General features: G+C 39.1%; 1 protein-coding gene across 5 annotated transcripts in view; it reads left to right on the top strand.

Annotated features, from left to right (window-relative positions):
* Positions 1-19,171, top strand: part of LOC114047324 (tenascin-like) — a 114,040-nt gene that overhangs the window by 69,402 nt on the left and 25,467 nt on the right. For 2 of the 5 annotated variants that reach the window (XM_027868108.1, XM_027868107.1), the window contains exons 13-18: positions 366-638; positions 1,408-1,680; positions 2,901-3,173; positions 6,924-7,196; positions 15,384-15,656; positions 16,882-17,154. In XM_027868108.1, coding sequence (XP_027723909.1) covers positions 366-638; positions 1,408-1,680; positions 2,901-3,173; positions 6,924-7,196; positions 15,384-15,656; positions 16,882-17,154 — 1,638 coding nt within the window. The remainder of the gene's footprint in view (positions 1-365; positions 639-1,407; positions 1,681-2,900; positions 3,174-6,923; positions 7,197-15,383; positions 15,657-16,881; positions 17,155-19,171) is intronic. The other 3 variants (XM_027868109.1, XM_027868110.1, XM_027868111.1) reach the window with 3 other exon arrangements.

The raw sequence follows: 19,171 nt of genomic DNA, 5'->3' as shown, positions 1-19,171 counted from the left end.
GGGAGGGGTTTAAGACAATTTCTAATTTAAGGAGAAAGCCTTCAGGGGGTTCTAAGAGCAGGGAGGTGAGACCGAAGCAACAAAAACACAAAAGTCTGCACTATTTCTCTATCCAGAATGGGAGTTGCAAGCAAATCATAAAAGTCTTTCAATTCCAATTGTTGGTAAGAAAGCAGGATCTTTTAATGTCAGCATTTACAGAGTGCTTAAATCTTGCTGACGATTGTATGTTGAGGATCAGCAGGAAAAAAGCAGACTCATTCAGCCTTAGGAAAAAAAAAAAACAAAGTCCTATCTCACCTGAATCCTTGGGCTTGTGTGGATTTGCTATTTCATTAACTCAATAATTCTCTGTCCTTCTTCAGAAGAGGTTCCAGAGCTGAGGAACCTCACAGTGACCAAGGTTAGCTGGGATTCCCTCAAACTCAACTGGACTGCGGCTGATGGGGCCTATGAGATCTTTGTCATTAAGGTGCAGGAAGCTAACAATTTGGAGGAAGCCCAGAATCTCACAGTATCTGGCAAACTTCAGTCTGTTGACGTTCTTGGCCTCCAAGCTGAAACCCCTTACACTATTACATTGTATGGTGTGAGCAGGAACTACACCACTGAACCCCTTTCTGCTGAAGCCACCACAGGTACCTGTGCTCAGAGTTGCCATTCCAATCATATAGTCACACATCAGTCTATAAGTAGGACAGATGGGGAAGATGTCCAAAGTTTTAGGGTCTTCCTCAGGTTCCACTTTGAAACAAGACCATAGTTAAACTTTGGGATGGAACTTTCTCTTCTCCATAAATATCAGATAATCAAGAGCTCTTCCTGTTCTCTTTCCATCCCATGACTTTTTCTTGTATTGGTGTTTTCTTTTCAGTTTTCTACCATCACCCTTGGGAAACTTATTCATCTTCCTAAAGAGAAGCCAAAGCTCTCTCCCAAAGAAAATTCTAATTAGTCAGTGAACTTAAAGTCATATTCTATTGCACTATAACTATTTTAATTTTGCTGAGAGAAAAATCTCACTTTTCCACTGAAAATGAAAAGTATTATCTAGTGCCTAAAGTCAGCTGCTTATTTGGGGTCACAGGAACAGCATCAGAAGAGAAGTCGAGGTCAAATGAATCCTATGACCTTTTAAAACACACCCAATCATTAGTTTTTTTTGTTCTGTTTTAAATTCCATGTTGCATTTACACCCCAGTATTTCATAACAGCAGATACAATTTAACATTTAAATACTGACATTTCTTGCTTTAACGTTCATAATATCATGTCATTTTAAGAGTACTTTGAAAACAGAAACATGGACTACATGCAAGAAAAAATGGACCCTACTAGACCATGCCCTAGTGGCTTTCAATGACTTTTCAAATTTGAGTAACTAACTAGCTCTCTGTCCTTATTTAGAGGAGGCACCTAAGCTCAGAAGCTTAACAGTTTCAGAAATTACTTGGGATGCCTTCACACTCAATTGGACCACGGCAAATGGGCCCTACGAGAACTTTGTCATTTGGGTGCAAGAAGTTAATCACCCTGAAGAAATGCACAATCTCACTGTGGCTAGTGTATTGAACTCTCTGGAAGTGACACGGCTCAAGCCAGCCACCCCTTACAAAATCACCATCACTGGTGTAATGGGAGGCTATCGCACTGAGCCCCTTTCTGCTGAAGCCTTCACAGGTACTTCATTTTAAATTCCTCAGACTTGGGTAATACCTCCTTAAAGAGGTGGATTTGTCTCTCTTTCAAGAAAGGAATAAACCTAAAATGGTTTAGAGGTTTCCTTTGGCCTTGAAACTAAGCATTCTCTAGGTGGTGCATGTCTATAAACATTCTGTTAAACCTCTCTGGGACAACTAGGTGGCAGGCCTGGAGTCAGGAAGACCAAGTTCAAATCCAGCCTCAGACACTCACTAGCTTTGTGACCCTGGGCAAGTCACTTAACCTCTGCTTGTCTCAGTTTCCTCATCTATAAAATGGGGATGATAATAGCACTTACCTCCCAGGGTTGTGGTAAGGATCACATTGTCTGGCACATAGTAAGCACTATCTAAATGTTAGCTATTGCAAGTATTATTTATTATTATTATTATTATTTCTAAATAAACGGTAGAAACCAGATCAAAATGCCTTAAGTTGCTGAAGAATATCTTGAGATGGGATTCCTCAGCAAAATCCCAAACTCTGTCAGAAGTCATGTGAAGAAAGAGCTAAAGGAAATCAGTGAGCATAATTGGATCAAAGCCACCTCTGCCTAATCATCCCTTCCACTTCAAGCTGAAGGGGGAAAAAAAGGCATATGAGACAAATCCTAACTTTGTCAAGTTTTGTGCAAATTGGTTTTACAAACTTAGTTTTTGTAAATTAATAGATGCCAATGTCAGAAACAAGACATGCTCTCTCAAGTAAAGGACTAGACCTTGTCCTTTCACTGAAAAGTCCCACATAAGAACACAAATTGGAATGACTCACTCTTTTGCCTTTTCCCAATCTGGGCTACTGTACATCTAATGTCAAAGCCCTAGAGGGCAGCTAGGTGGTGTAGTGGTTGGAGCACCGGCCCTTTAAGTCAGGAAGACCTGAGTTCAAATCCAACCTCAAACACTTGACATTTACTAGCTGTGTGACCATAGGCAAGTCACTTAACCCCATTGCCTAGCCCAAAAAAACAAAACAAAACAAAAAACAATGGAATAAAGTTGCCTCAGGAAATAGTAGGTTCTCCATTGCTTGAGGTCTTCAAGCAGCAGACAGATGACCACTGAGGGCATCTGGTATTGTAAAGTGCATTCCTATTTAGGCATGGGTCTGACTCAGTAACCTCTGAAGTCCTTTCCAGTTCAGAGATTCTGGGTTTCTATAACATGTTACTGACTAAATGATTCTCTGTCCTTCTTCAGAGGAGTTCCCTAAACTGGGAGAGTTAACTGTGACAAATGTTAGCTGGGATGCCCTCAGACTCAACTGGACCACAGCAGAGGAAGGCTATGACAGCTTTGTCATTCAGGTGCAGGAGGCTAACAAGTTGGAAGAGGTTCAGAATCTCACAGTGTCCGGCAGCCTGAGAGCTGTGAATATCACAGGCCTCCAAGCTGCCACTCCCTATAGAATCACCATCTATGGGGTGATTCAGACCTACAGAACAAGCTCACTTTCTGCTGAAGCTTCCACAGGTACCTTTTTTCTCAATAAACTATTTTACTTCTTTAGAGATCTGGCTTCCTTTTAGGCAAGAAGGGTCAAGCAAATCTCTCTCCCTTCCAGCTGCATATATGAACTCAATCAATTGTCCCCTTTGGCTAAGATCTGGCAAGCTCTTAGATCTGAGTGAGAGTGATGCATTGCATGTGTCCTGGGGCAGTTGTAATTGCAAGGAGGCTGAAAGAAAGGCAACATGATGCTTTCTGACCCCTAGATACTCACTCTGCATTTAAGCTCAAAATCAAGGGTAAACATGATTGAACCAAGACCAACTTAGGTGGATGGCCTCTTGTCATGGAAGCATCTCAGAGTACAGACTAGTCAACAAATCTTCATTCCCTATCCAGAGATCAAGAATCTTTACCATGCTACCATTGGCGAGTTTAGGTGAGACACAGATCATTTAACTTTAGAGATCCTTCTGCAAGTCGAAAATGCAGTTTTAATATCTCAGCAGCCTTCAGGGATATAGGTGCCATGATTCTCAGATTTAAAAAACGTTTCTTTAATATATACCAAGTTTAATAGAGAACTGACTAACTCCAAGGGCACATCTTCTATACTAAGCCATCCACAGCAACTAATAGTTACTGGAATATCAGACTGGCAAATAGTTAGAATACAATTATGACTCAAGTCTGGACCAGAATGAAATGTCATTAATTAGCATAAATGCTTCTATCAGCATTAGCAAGACAGCCTGTACAAGTTCATGCGTATCAAACAATCAATAGTTCTACATGCCAGTTAACTTCTCTCTCTGGAAGGATACTGGGCCTTAGGGGTTTTAGTCACCAGTACTGGGCCCCTGAGGAGATTTAGTAGCTCACCCTGGGCCCATTTCAAGGGACTCAGGGCTCCCTGGGTGGCCTGATCAAATGAAATAGTGATTTATATTCAGCCTTGCTCCTCACCCTCTTTATACCAATGGTTTGAAACTCATTAGCGAGGTTTTGTGTGATTTTCTTTCCCATTTACTCTGATCATCATGCTTACTGCAACTAATCTCTGAAAGCAAACCTATACACCCACCATTACCTGATTAACTCAGATGAAAACCTAGTCAGGCTCTTTAGCTTGTATCATTTAGCTTCCACCTACCCTGGGAAATCATGGTATGCTGACAACATCTGGAAGAGGAGAGGCTCCAATTTACTCAGGTGATTACAGCTAGCTGAATACTGTCTCAGATCCACAAGGGTGCCATCCCCAGATACACTATTTATCTCAAAAAGCTTTTATCAAGGAAACACTATGTATGCCAAACAGCTCTCCCCAGATGTATGCTTTAAATCCTACTAGCTACAATCTATTTCTTTCCTGAAGTCCATGAAGTCACGGGTCACAACAGAGAAATACAGGGCTACTTCAGATCTGTTCATTCAGTGGACCCTTTAGTTTGGCTTTTGTTTTCCAATAAATTTCAGTGTTTCAACTCCTAATGAGCTATAGCAACAGAGGAAAAAACTTTAACCAACCTGATCTGTGCCTCACCAAAACTACTGGGAATTTCTCAGTGAGCCTTACCCCACTGTGTTATCACTTAGGAGACATTCCCCTGTGATTAAGATTCTCCTTTTTCTGCACAGAAGAAACTTGGTGGAAACATTATTAAGAGAGAGGTTTACCCGATTAGCTGAAAGGAATGGTCTAGATTGTGCTTAAACTAACTTGGCTTGCAACTGGATACTTTTTTAGTAATAACACTTAGGAAAGATAAGAAGAAAAGGTATTTTAAAGCCACATGGGAAGAAAAAAGGGGCCGAATTTATCTCCTGGCTGAGAGAAGTTTGGGCTGTTTTGTCTATATGACTGATGGAAACAGGAGGACATATACTGACAAGATTATTGATTCCATTTGAGCCATGACCATCTGAAGATAGTATCTTTAGGAGGGCACTGGTGTCAGAATCTCTAAGATGGTATCTTTTTCAAACAAAGGAAGCCTTGGAATGAGGCCTGGGGCAAGATGGTCTCTGTGTCTTGGTTGAAGCTTAGAAGTTTGTTTGCAACTTACATCCTTCAAAAGATAGCTGAAATCCATCTCATAATGGAGAAACTGAAAAAATGTGGGGTTTGAGAATCTGCTTTTCTCATTCCAAGTCTTAGTGTGCTCTCCACTTCCCAGAAGTCCATGCGGCAAAACCTAATATTGCATAGAGCATGGAATGCTGCTGTACCTATCTTCCATGTACCCTGCTTTTTTCCTCTTTCAACTTTCTCATTATTCTCAGGGATAACTTTTTTTTTCCTGGATTATAAACTATTTAGACCTTTTATTTTGCCTGCAGCTATTTTTAGCAAGCTTGCTATCAGGACCGAAACAGCTCTAAGATGAAATGGCTGTACCTGAAAATCTTTTTCCCCTTTTTCCTTCCTTCTTTAGCAAAGAAACAAGAAACTGGGGACTTAAAGGTTTCCAGCATTACTCCTGATATCTTTGACCACTCCTGCACAGCAAACAGATGGGGCTTTTGAGACATTTACCATTGAAATTGTTGCTCATAATAGGTTGTTGGACCCTCTGGAATACATTATCTGGCACTTAAAAGATTGCCCATATCTCAGGGCTTTTCTCCAATGCTGACTTTATTGTCCACCTCTCTGGGATAGCACCTGGTGTCCATATTCAAGTTATAAGTGTGGCATCTACAACAGCTATACGCACCTACCTCTCCTTCTAACAATTGTCTCTTCCCATTCTAATTTACAGGATTTTATATTTATGTGGCTGAGCTCAGCCACCCTCTATCTACCTCATTGTGCTCCTGCATCCAACAGACAGTGAGTGGTTAAGTTTTAATCCCTGATTAGGTTCAGATGAATCAGAATTGGGATGCAAACATCACATAGACTATTACATTTTTTTTTCTCCTAACAGTAGTAAAGTAAAGTTCTGCAGAATCTCCCTCCCGGGCAAAAGCACATGATGGGACACACTGGAAAATGTACAGCCTCAACGTTACCATGGTCTGGGTATTGATGTTTCAGTGTGGTGATCATAGAGTAGAATTTTCCCAATGAACCCAAAGGATGTTAGCTAATGTTTTAATCCTTAAATGAAACTAAAACTCTCATCCACACATGGGTACACATGGTATGGTAGAAAGATTGCTGGACATAGAGTCACAAGACCTGGGTTCATATTTTGATTCTAACACCATGCGAACAGCTAAGTGACCTTTGGAAAGTCACTGAACTTCCCTGAGAATCCTTTCCTTAATCGTAGAACATGGAAGCCATTTCTATTGCCTTCATATCCCGGTGCTTTTAACTCCAAAGGCCTTACAGCAACTCATGCAATTTAAGTAAGTCTGTGTACACTGGCATTTTGCTACTGGGCATTCAAAGGTATATAACATTTCTATCCAATGGATTGGCCCAGGAGCTCTTGGAGTAACACCCTTTTCACCAGCATTCTTGAACACAGTGAGAATGGATGGAAAACAACAGCATTCTGTGGGTGCTCCTGTACTCCCAATAAATGGTTAATGGCATTTTATTCTGAAAGAAAAATACTCTCCAAAAACTCACAAAAACACAAAAATAATCTATTATGCATATTTGTTGTTCAACATAAAATTTTTCGGCAAAGGTTGATTTTTTCCTGAGGGGGAAAAATGCCCAGAGTTTTATGGATTTAGTCTTCGTGTTTAGAACTTAGATCTCATGGTGGTGCTTTAATTCATATATTTTTCTATTTTTTTCTCCCCTTTCTATAGTAGCCGAACCTCTTCTTAGCCATCTCACTGTCTCAGACATTACTTCGGGCAGTGTATCCCTCTCGTGGAAAGCTCAGGAGGCAGCCTTTGATAACTTTGTTTTAGAAGTTAGGAATTCTGACCTTCCTCTGGACTCTGTGGTCTACACAGTGCCTGGGGCCTTGAGAAGCTCTGTAATCAACGACCTTAGAGCTTCCACTAATTACACTGTCCAACTTCATGGGCTGATTGGCGGGCAGAATGGTCAGACCCTGATGGCCCAGGCAACCACAGGTATTTCACTTTACTAGATTCTCTCTTGTTTTTCTTCACTGTCTGTTGACCTTCTCTCGGATACAGATCTAAAAAATATATCCATAACCCACTTGTCCTATTCTGCTTCTGAAAAGTAAGAGAAAAAAGAATATGAAGGTCTGTCAGACTTGGTCAATCAAAGGGTACTTGGAAAGCAGATAAACTAAAATCCCGAGAAAAGGCTTTAAACGCCCCAGGAATTAAGGAAATCCATTGGCAACCTCTGTTTCCTAACTATGTACACACATCTGGTGAGGTTCTTTGCATTTGGGAGCAATTAACCTGACTTGCCCCAGTTGAATTTCTCAAACATCCTTGCATCTGATTTTGAATATTCTTCATAATCTTTCCAATACAATCCACCCTCATCTGCCTGTGGTCTTTCTAATCATGGTAATGTGTTGCGAATTTCATACACAAAGAAGATGTGTGCATGTCATTATGATTTCTCAGCTGGGATAATATCATTTCTCCACTAGGCCTTTGGACCAGAGACTGGGATTTCACATGGCATGCTAAGAAAATATACACAGCAAAACCACCAACTGCATGGACTGAGCCAGTTAGGCTAATGCTGTGACCAAGACTTCTCTTTGCCTGGCCTTTGTTTATTTAACTATCCAGTAGGGAATCTGTTTTGACTAGACGGTCTGCTCCTTTTCTAGCAAGCACGGCCTTGTATCCATCAGTAACTTTCTTAAGATCTCATATCCTTTCTTCTACCAGTCTTCATCTTCAAGAAGGTAGTAGTGCATGTAGCATCTTCCCACCACTCATCCATCCTATGAAGTTAGTCTTTCCTGGATGTAAGTAGCATGCAAAGGAATGTGTTTTGGGGAGTTGAGTGTATGGGAGTGTACAGGGTATGGAAGATGATTCCTTTCTTGCATGGATCCTGACTTTCCTTCCCCCTGAAATCCCTTCTCTGAATCTTTGCACCTCTGAGCACTTTCCAACTCTATTCCACCAATACGAGCACATATAAGACATCTTTGGGGCAAAGATGCAAGATTGGCCCTACGTTTTGAAGATATTGGCACTGTCAGCCTCTATTTGGCAACATGAGGATAGCTGCAACATGAATCCTTAATTGAGGCACTCTAACTAAATGCAAAGAAAGAGAAAATAGACCTGTGATTTTAAGTATTTTGTTTTGGGTGTGATGTGGTACTAATTCCTCCATGCTGTTTCCAGAAACTATGACAGTGTTGAGTTCTGAAAATGAAGGAACCTTTTTGGAACCTCATGTAATTGTTTGTGGCTGTTTCAGGTATTTGAATCATATTCTTTGATGGCCAGAGATTTTATTTTCCCAAAAGATAATTCCATGACTGGGTTATAGATTTATGCTACTAAATGGTGCTGTAAAACTTGATAACTTTGTGTTGGAGTAGGGAAAATAGAGTCCTCACTTACTCCACTGCCTGAAATTAAAATAGTCTTCTTGCCAGCACTTGGAAGAATAATTCTACCATCCTAACCTTAAGCTTTCTTTCCTCCCCCATGCCCTGACCAACACCACCCCCTCTGTCACCTCAATCATCTAGTGCCATTTTATTCATTGCTTCTCTCCAGAGCACAGTCTAAATGAAATTCATTCAGTGTTGGTATTTTCCAGACTGTTATATAAACGAACATCCAGGGCCTACATAGTCCCAAATGGGAAATAACTCAGCAACTCCCCCATGATATAATAGGGTATTCAGAAAGTATGCATACTATGTGCTGATGAAGGAAGGAAAACCTAGCAACAGGGAAATGAATCATCCCATAGATCCAGTTGTTCTAAGGAATCAGGCAGCTCTGTAGCTGGTAAGTTTAGGGCTTAAATTTAAATGCCATTTTTGCCCATAGCTATACAAAAGTATTACAGATGACATTCATATCTTAAAATTCTCTTTTTCAAATACTTCCCTTGATGAGTGTGGTTTAATAGAAAAACACTGAATCTGTGATCAGAGAAGCAGAGTTCAAATCCTGGCTCTAATACTAACTACTTGGGTGACCTTAGACAAGTTACTTCCCTTTTCTGGACCTTGATTTCCTCATTTGTGAAATGAGGGAGTTGAACTATGTGACCTTTAAGATTTCTTCTAGGTCTAAAACTATGATGTTAGTTTTTCTTTTTTTTTTCCTTTTAATCAAAGTTTTCCTAACATTAGTTTGTGTAATTTTTCTTTGAGATGTTGTTTTGCCTATAACATAAACAAATTAATTATTCAACAAATGATGAAATACTCAATACAAGTGTATATTATATATATACATATATGTATATATGGAAGGCAATGAAAGAAAATAGAATTATCTTTAGTTATCGCTGAATATGAAAAAGAATATGTGTCATGTGGACATGGCCTTTAGCTTATCAAAAACAAAAGACTTGAAAGGCATGAACTAACAGAGCCCTTATTTTATGGCTTCAAAGTTCTGTGCTTTCTTCAGTTAGGATATTCCCTTCACCAGTGCATATCATCTTAATGGAGGGACTTCAAAGGCTGTAGTGGCCAAAAGCCACATTATCCTATTACCAACCTGATAATGAGCATCTCCCAACTTAAGCAGGCAGGTACTTACATGAAAGATATAGAATTTGTAGCTGGGCCCTAGGTGAAGTTTTTCAAGCTTAGTAGGAGCTGCCAGACCTTGCAGTCTGCTGGCCTAACCTGGATCATGTCCATGCTACTATGAGGCATCGGAGTAGCACTTTTATAGAGGAATATTATGCAATATAAAAGTATAGGATAATAGTATAAAAGAATACTATGCAAAAGGAGCAGTTAGATGGCACAGTAGATAGAGTGGTAGGCTTGAAGCCAGGAAGACTGACCTTCCTGAGTTCAAGTCTGGCCTCAGACACTTACTAGCTGTGTCACCCTGGGCAAGTCAACCCTGTTTGCCTGAGTTTCCTCATCTGTAAAATGAGCTGGAGAAGGAAATGGCAAACCACTCCAGTATCTTTGCCAAGAAAACCCCAAATGGGGTCATGAAGAGTAGGACACAACTGAAACAACTAAACAACAATAACAACAACAACAACAAGAATGATGCAATATATAAATATTTCTAAATATAAATTTAAGTGTATCTGTATATCTATGTTGCTATGTGGATAATACATGTACAAATATTTAAATATTTCTGTATAGTTATATATGTATTATTCATATATATATATATATGTAGCTAATCCATTTCCATCATGTTAGATGAAGTAGAACATGGTTTTTTTCTATACAGACAGGCAAATTATATCATAGGCACCAATGTAAAAATTTGTCACCAATTGGAAATCATGATACTTTTCAGCATTTCATAAACAATACACTTCTGCTTTGTAGTTATAGATACAGCCTCGAGATGTCTTCCATATTGACACAGACTGGTTGTGTTGTGACAATGCTTACCATTCCTCTATCCCTTCCCAAAGTACTATTCTTTTTTCTGCCTTTGTTCCTTTTCATTCAGAACCAGAGCTACAGGTGGGCCCGCTAATTCTTGCCAATGTTACCCCCGACAGCTTCAACATGTCATGGACCACAAGTGCTGGGCTTTTTGCAAAGTTTGTCATCAATGTTAGCGACTCTCACTCTCTGTATGAACCCCAGCAGCACACAGTCTCAGTAGACATGCAGCATGCTCACATCACAGGCTTGGTAGATAATACTGGCTATGACATTAGCATTAGGGGAACGACGTGGGCTGGTGACCAGACCAAGCCACTCACTGCCTTTGTGACGACAGGTACTAGTTTCAAAGTCTTTAATATCACTGAATTTCCATCTGTAATTCCAAATTATAGAAAAAAGAGTGCCATTATGTTCATTCCAGGCAGAAATTCAACATGATTCACTGTACAATCAACATCTAGAACCTATTCAGGCTTGTTTAGCCTGATTCTCCCGTTCTTGGTGATTAAGGAATAAATTTCTCTCTTCAAAGTAAATTGTGGAAGAATACCTCTTGGGGCATTCCATTAGGATACTAAATTTCCCAATCTGACTTGTGGATGGCTTGCATCATTCTGGCAACAGGATGGTACAATCAATATAAATATATTTAAATATTTATGAAAAACAAGTAATGGTGAACCTTAAGAGCAGAAAGGACTTCAATTCATAACTCTGCCAAGGTTAGGTTCAAGCTAAATTATTCCAGAAAGATAATGGTTTCCCCTTTTCTTACCAACAGGAAAACTATCTCCCTCCAAAGTTGACACCTAGAAGAGATAATTTAGGGTCAGAATTAGGGGATAGATGAGTCAACCTGGATCTTATTAACATGTCCTTAGTTGCTCCCTAGGAATTACCTCTCTGAATTTTTTTAAAGGGGAGATGGGCTAGTTCATCATTCTGGGGATGATATGACATTTAATTTCTAGAGTAGACCTACCTAGGGAGCAATAGAAATCTCACATATATTAATATGGGGTGGAGAGGTAGAGCAGAGGAGGAAGAAAGTCATCATCTGATTCACACATACTGAACCAAATTCCCTCCCAGTTCCTGTTTTAAATTATGCATCTGTGGGAGCTCCATTAAGTTTTTTAATGTCTGAGGAAAATTTAGGTTCATTATTTAAATTTAAAGGGCCTCCCAGGCACAGCTGTGCACAATGGAACTATTCGGTAATGATTTTCCCACAATTGAAAAGAACACTTTTCTAAAAGCATAACCTAAAAAAAGTTTTTTTTGGTTTTATTTTTTTTTGCTATTTATCTGATATGTATATTCATTGTTCAGATAATCTTCTAAACTCAGAAAATGGTAATTCCTTGGGAAAACAACATATACATAAGATGAGTAATAAACTCCTGGGGTTGGGGGTAAGTGGAGGGTGATTATTAATGAACAAAGATCTATCAAAGAGACCTTCCCTTTACATGTTGCTTCATGCAAACCTCCCAGAGAGAATGAAGAAAAAAAAAAAAGGTGAAGAAAGCCTTTAGTTTGTACATCCAAGACCAAATTACCAGATTGTCCTCTCTGAGTGTTAAAAAGGAAAGCACTCAAGACCTTAAAAAAAATACCCTAAATATGGACAGGGAGAGAGAAAAATCACCATCAAGCTAACAATGAAAAATAATACTAAATGATAGTATAGGGGCAAAGATGACCTCCAAAGGAGGCAACATTCCATTCATGAAGGGGAAGACAATGACTTATGAGTTCCAGGAAAAGTTTGTTTACAAAGTGCATGAGTTTCATCTTAGCCTTTATCAGAAACATTACTTTTTTTTAAAAAATCTCTTCATGCAAAATATCTCAAAATAAACAACCAATGTTTCAAAATAAACGTAGGAAATTCAATTCTAGAAAAAAAAAGGAGGGTGGGGGTGGGAATGGGGATACACTTCTTCACAAAGTGAAAGCATATGTTTATTTTAACTCTTTTTCTTTAAGTCAAAGCCTTTAGGACTAAGCCTTAAGCATTAATGATTATTTCTTGGAGTGTTTCTATGCAACTGTGCATGCAGAGGGCTTCAAATTGAGCATGACCAAGGATGTCTTAGGGCAGCAGTTCCAAGACCCTTTTAGGGGGTCCATGAAATCAAAACTATTTTCATGATAATGCTAAAATGATATTTACATAATCCACATGAACAAAAGCACTTTGCTTAGTAATTTATTAGAGAGTAAAGGGGTTCTAAGACCCAAAAGTTGGAGAACCACTGCCTTAAAGATCACTTTGGCCAAAACATCACCTTTGGCCTGCCCTTCCCCACCCCCAAACCCCCAGCCATCATCACTAAAAACCACCAGTCTTCACTTTTTCTAGCTGAAAGAGTGAGGGCAAGAAGAATAGAGTTCACAGTGGAGAAATTCAGCTTATGTCTCAGGGTCTTTTAAATGGTCGGTGGAAGTGAGTTTCAGTAGTAAATATATTGTATTGTATTCTGTAGTAAATATATTGTAATAAGCACTAAATATATTGAAAACTATTTTTGTATCTGCCTCCTGGGACCACAAGCTTAAAGCTGATGAATGGCAGAAAGCGTGCTTATTCATAATAAAAGCCAACATATTACTCTCAGAAGTTTAACTGAGGGTACCTGAGAGCCAGGGCCACTTCTTGACCACTCATCACCTTTGCATTGGTAGATGTGGGGAAATCTATCTATTTCTGATTGGAGATAAGGAGTGCTGACAGAGCTCCTAAAAAACAGCTATGAATGAGAGAGAGGGAGAGTTCAGTCTTGTGATTGATCAAGAACAATCATCACTGTTGTCTAGTCAATTTCCTCAAAATGCAGCTGGAGCAGGGTTCCTTCTGAAGAGAGGTAGCAGTATTTTAGCCGACTCTCAGTTCCCTGACAAAAGCAAAATGCCACCACAATCTGGGGGAATGATGATGTTATTAAAAAGATTATTATTATAAGGCACTATATACCAGCTGCTTTCTCTGCAATAGGCTTAGTTCTTCTCTGTATCTAAGTCTGATACTTCAAGAGGCCCACTAGTTCTTCCTAAGGTCTCATCTGTAGCCAAACCTCAAATACTCAGAGCACAGTGTTTGATATAGAGGCCATGTGGATAGAAAGCAAGCTTCACGGTCAGGAGGAGCTAGGTTTGGGTCTCACCTCTGACACATGCTAATCCTGAATAAGTGAATAAATCATTTAACTTTTCAGTGTTGCCCCAGACAGCTCTAAGACTAGGCGTAAAGTTCATTGATAGAATTTCTTGGTTGAGAGTTCCCTATACCAATGGAATCATAGGTCTCAATATCCCCTAAATCTTCCCACACACACACACACAAAAATAAAATCCACTTCAATTAACCAAGAGATTTTGCTAAGGTATATTTTTAGGATGAATAAAAAAATCCCACCCCCCTCTAAAATAAAGTCCCAAAATTCCTTAAGGGAAAAAAAAAAAACACCTCCACAGGATATCATGGGATCAATACAGATTTAGGCAGGCAGCATGGTACAGTAGGAAAATCATGCTGGATTTAGAGTCAGAAAATCTGGATTCATATCTAAACTCTGTTACTTACCACCTTTGTGATGCTGGGCCATTCACTTCCTTTCTTGGACCACAGCATCCTCTTTCCGAAAATAAGGCAATTGGACAAGATGGTTCTTTCTTGTTTTAAATTCTGTGATCATATGCTTTCTATCTCTACCACCTTGGACAATGAGAATTAATGTTCAGGATAACACCAATGTCCAGAGACATATCCCATCTTTAAAGATTCAGCCACATTTCCTTACACTTCACTTACCAAGGAAGGCAAGCAGATGCTTTGGGAAAATTTTTCAATAACCAGGTTTCAGAGCAAAAAAAAAGGGGGGGGGTTTGGTTTGTTATTGTTGTTGTTGTTGTTGTTTTATGAAAATACATAATTCAAGATACTTCATTCTTGAAACTCTTCTTGAGCTTCTGCAGAAGTTCTACCCTGTGTCATTTTCCTGTTCTCCCAAAGTCAGAGTATTCCCAAGGACCTTAACCCTTCAGTTAGTTTCTGAAGTGGAATCTCTAAGTTGTCAACATGGGAATGAAAAGGATAGTAGGCTAACTTTTAAGAAAGCAGTCTTTCTCTTAAAATTTTGTCATTCATGGGAGCAGCTAGGTAGTGCAGTGAATAGAGCTCTGGCCTTGGAGTCAGGAGGACCTAAGTTCAAATCCAGCCTCAGACACTTAATACTTACTAGCTGTGTGACCTTGGGCAAGTCACTTAACCCTGATCACCTCACCAGAAAAAAAAAAAATTTGTCATTCATTATGAAGTATATACTAAGTATATACTACATGCTAACTATATACTATATGCAACTGTACAGAACACAAATCTGGATATTACTAACTGATTTGCCCTCAAGAGGTATACTTCGTCTACAAGATATGCCATCTATAATTGAATCAACACTACTTTATTCTGAATGTGAAGGGGGAGAAAATACAAATTTGAAATGGAAAAGGAGAAAAGAAAATGCCCATAGAAACCAGACTTATTTTGGTCAACTGGATTCAAAACCAAAATTCTGGTGGGTGGGAGGAGATGGATTCAGTCCCTCAAATTTATCCTAAGCTACTCTGTCAATACTTGTCATCTATTAACCTTTTAAGATTTGCCATGCATTGTCCTTTGTGAAGATTTAAGACTATTTTGGTGGAGTCTATGACACTAACCTATACTGTTTTCAACCCTCCCTTCTTTCAGAGGCCCTGCCCCTACTGGAAAACTTAACCATTTCCGACATTAATCCCCATGGGTTCACAGTTTCCTGGATGGCATTGGAGAATGCCTTTGACAGCTTTCTAGTAATCGTGGTGGATTCTGGCAAGCTGCTGGACCCCCAGGAGTTCACACTTTCAGGAGCCCAGAGGAAACTGGAGCTTAAAGGCCTCATAACTGGCATTGGCTATGAGGTTATGCTCTTCGGCTTGGCCCGAGGGCACCAAACAAAGCCCTTGAGTGCTGTGGTTTTTACAGGTATTTCCATTCAAGCGAGACATTCTCTTCCTCTGTTCAGTCTTCTCTTCCATCCCCATGTTTTTACTTGGGAGACATTTCATGTAGTCCATTCGCCAAATCACCATGGCTTCTGCATTCCTGTCCTCATCACAGCTGTACATTTCATAGATGGGACCAGTTCATTCATACGTCTTTTGCATTCTCCCTTGTCTTCTGTCCCTTCTTACATTCCTGACATGAGAAGGTCGAAATGTCACTATGCTGCCTCCAAAATGCCTTAGAGGTTCTCAGCTGAGTGTCTGTTCCACATTCTATTTATCCATCATCATCCTTCCTAGTCCCCAGATGCATTTCAGCCTTCTCAAAAGAAATATATCTGACTGGTATATTTCTAGAAATCTGTCAATAACATCTGCCATCTATAAAGTCTTAACTGATAGAATATTGTCAAATGTAATAATCTCCGGACACTGAAATACAAAATTCTTTCACTGAGAGAAGCTGACACACTGGAGATATTCTTAAACACAGACTAAATCCATAATGTTGTGATGATTCGGAAGTCTTGCCTGAGAAATATAGCATTAATCAGTATCACAGTTCAAATTTGCTTTTCCAGGGAGGAAATCTGTGCCTTTTAGGGCAAAATCAAGGTGGGCCCTTTGGTCCGAAAATACAGTGCGTTACTAATACCAAGAAAAAACTCCGCACTGCTTCTTAAAGGACTATCTATCTCTCAGTCTTGATTAAAACAGTCTCTAGAACAAAGTGGAAAGAAAAAGGACTTCTAAAAACTACTTTGATCTAGCAGAAAAAAAAAATAATAAGGAAAATGATCATGGGCAGCACTACGCAGCTCATTAGCACGGGTTTATTTGTATTTTACCAGAAAGGTTTCACAAAGGATGAACATAAAGCCGCTGGAAGATAAAAAACAAATAAATTACTTCCTTTTAACTTGTTTAATATTGCATGGAAGAAAGAAACGTGTGTGTCCAGATGTGGCTTAATGTCATCAATTTTAGAAAAAGTTCACACCTGCATATAGGCACTTGTACTAACTCTAGCTCTGTTGGAACTTTTTTTCTATCTGAACACATTTATTTTTTGGTAACTAGGAGATTTGTACTTCTCTGACCTGGGGCATCACTGCATATTGACATCCTCACTGAACAGAAGAACACAGTTGGTGGTTAAAATGACTTTCTCTCTCCTCCCTCTTCCACTCTTTTTCACCCTCTAGAAGCAGAACCAGAAGTTGACAACCTTCTGGTTTTAGATTCTACCCCAGACGGTTTCCGTCTATCTTGGACGGCAGATGAAGGTGTCTTCGACAGTTTTGTTCTTAAAATCAGGGATACTAAAAAGCAGGCTGATCCACTGGAAATAATCGTACCAGCCCACGAGCGTACACGGGACATAACAGGTCTCAAAGAGGGAACAGTATATGATATTGAACTCTATGGATTAATCAGTGGACGGCGATCCCAGCCAGTCAATGCCATTGCAACCACAGGTATTATGACTAATATGGAGAGATAGGAAGGAATTGTATTTATCTTGTGCTTCACTATTGCAAGGAGCATCACTCATTCTAATTTTTAAGTAACAATTTTCACTTAAAGGTGGTGGGAGAGGGATGGAGAAGGGGCTACTTCCTTTCCTATGCATTTAAATCACATGATGTTAAGTTAATAGAAAAATTACATGTGTATTCCATAGATTACAATTTATGAAGTGGTATAAATGAATGGGGGGGAGGGCAATGAGGAGAAGGGAATAAGCATCTATATGGTATTTACCATGTGCCAGGCACACTAAGTGCTTTTTACAAATATTGTCTCATTTGCTCCTCACAGCAACCCTGCAAGGTAAGTGCTATTATTATCGTCATTTAACAGTTAATGAAACTGAGGCAGACCTCTAGAGGTTAAGTGATTTGTTCAGTGTCAAACAGTAAGTATATGAGACCACATTTGAACTCCAGGCCCAATGCTCTATTCCACTGTGCCACCAAACTGCCTCTATGGAGAAAGGCACTGTTAAAGAATTAGTATATTAGAGTAAAAAGAGTATTGAAATCAGGAGAAACTAGGGTTCAAATCTTACCGCCTATACTTATGAGTTATGTGTTTAAACTCACTTAATTTCTCTAAGCCACAGTTTCTTCATCTGCAAAATGTGGATGATAATAGTATTTCTTCACAGGGTAGTTATAAGGATCAAATGTGATAACGTCTATAAAGTGCTTTGTAAACTTTAAAGCTCTCTATAAATATTAGCATTATTGCCATCATGGAAAGATGTGGGAAGTTAGAGGGAATTATAAGAAATTGAAGGTTTCTCTTAAAATGGGGCAGCTAGGTGGTACAGTGGATAGAGTCCTGGGCTTGGAGTCAGGAAAACTCATCTTCATGAGTTTAAATCCAGCCTCTTACCAGCTTAGTAGCTGTGTGACCCTGGGCAAATCACTTATCCCTGTTTGCCTCAGTTTCCTCATCTGTAAAATGACCTAAAGAAGGAAATGGCAAACCATTCTGACATATTTGCCAAAAATACCCCAAAATAACAAATGGGGTCACTAGAATCAGACACCACTGAAAAATGGCTGAACAAATCTTTAAAAACAGCCTTTCAGTAATGTTGCTGTTCAACATCTAGACCCTCTTAGGTCATCTTTATAGTGGATGTAAGAAAAGCAAGATAATACATCTGTCCTTATTACCAAACCACCTCATTCTATCACCATTTTCCACAAGCAATATTTAAAATTAATTCTAATTTAAGAAGCCCATGGCACAGCACTAAATATTCCCTCACTGTAGCAGCTAGGAAGACACTATGATACAAAGAAAAAATACTACACTGAGAGTCAGAAGGCCTGGGTTCAAATGCTGACTCTTCTACATATTACCTGTCTGACCCTGAGAAAATCATTCAGATTCTCTGGGCCTCAGTTTCCTCATCTGTAAAAAAGGAACAATATTATATAAAAATACAAATAATATGCAAACATACCCTCACAGAGGGTTACAAGTCTTAAATGAACCAACAGATGACAAAATACTTTTTACATGCATTATATTTTAAAGTTTTAATAGGGAGAGATAGACAGTTTCATGTTATGAGTTCTGAATTTTGTGATAGCAGTAATTTTGTGAGTGAAATAGTATGTAAATGAGTCATCAATCTTGTTGTTATTGGTGTGTTTATTCCAATACTTAGATAATGGAGTAGAGGCATTCTGGCATGCATCGTTTCTTAATGGAACTCATCTTCACAATTTTTAAAATTTGCAAGTGGAAGTAACCTTCAAATTTAACTAAGTCTAATCCTCCCATTTTATAGAAGAAACAGAGGTGTAGGAAGATGAAATGATTCACCAGTCAGGACTCAAACCTAGCCCATTGCCTTTGAGTCCAGCCATTTTTCAACCTCACACCACCAATTCTTTTGAAAGGAAAAAACTACTTAACAAAACTATAGAATGATTCACTGAAGTGCCTTAACTGACTCACAAGATATTTATGGTA

The sequence above is a fragment of the Vombatus ursinus genome, unplaced genomic scaffold, assembly GCF_900497805.2.
Source record: "Vombatus ursinus unplaced genomic scaffold, bare-nosed wombat genome assembly UNPS02014786.1, whole genome shotgun sequence".
Taxonomy (NCBI): domain Eukaryota; kingdom Metazoa; phylum Chordata; class Mammalia; order Diprotodontia; family Vombatidae; genus Vombatus; species Vombatus ursinus.
Note: the sequence above shows the minus strand (reverse complement) of the source record. Positions and strands in the feature narration are given on the sequence as shown.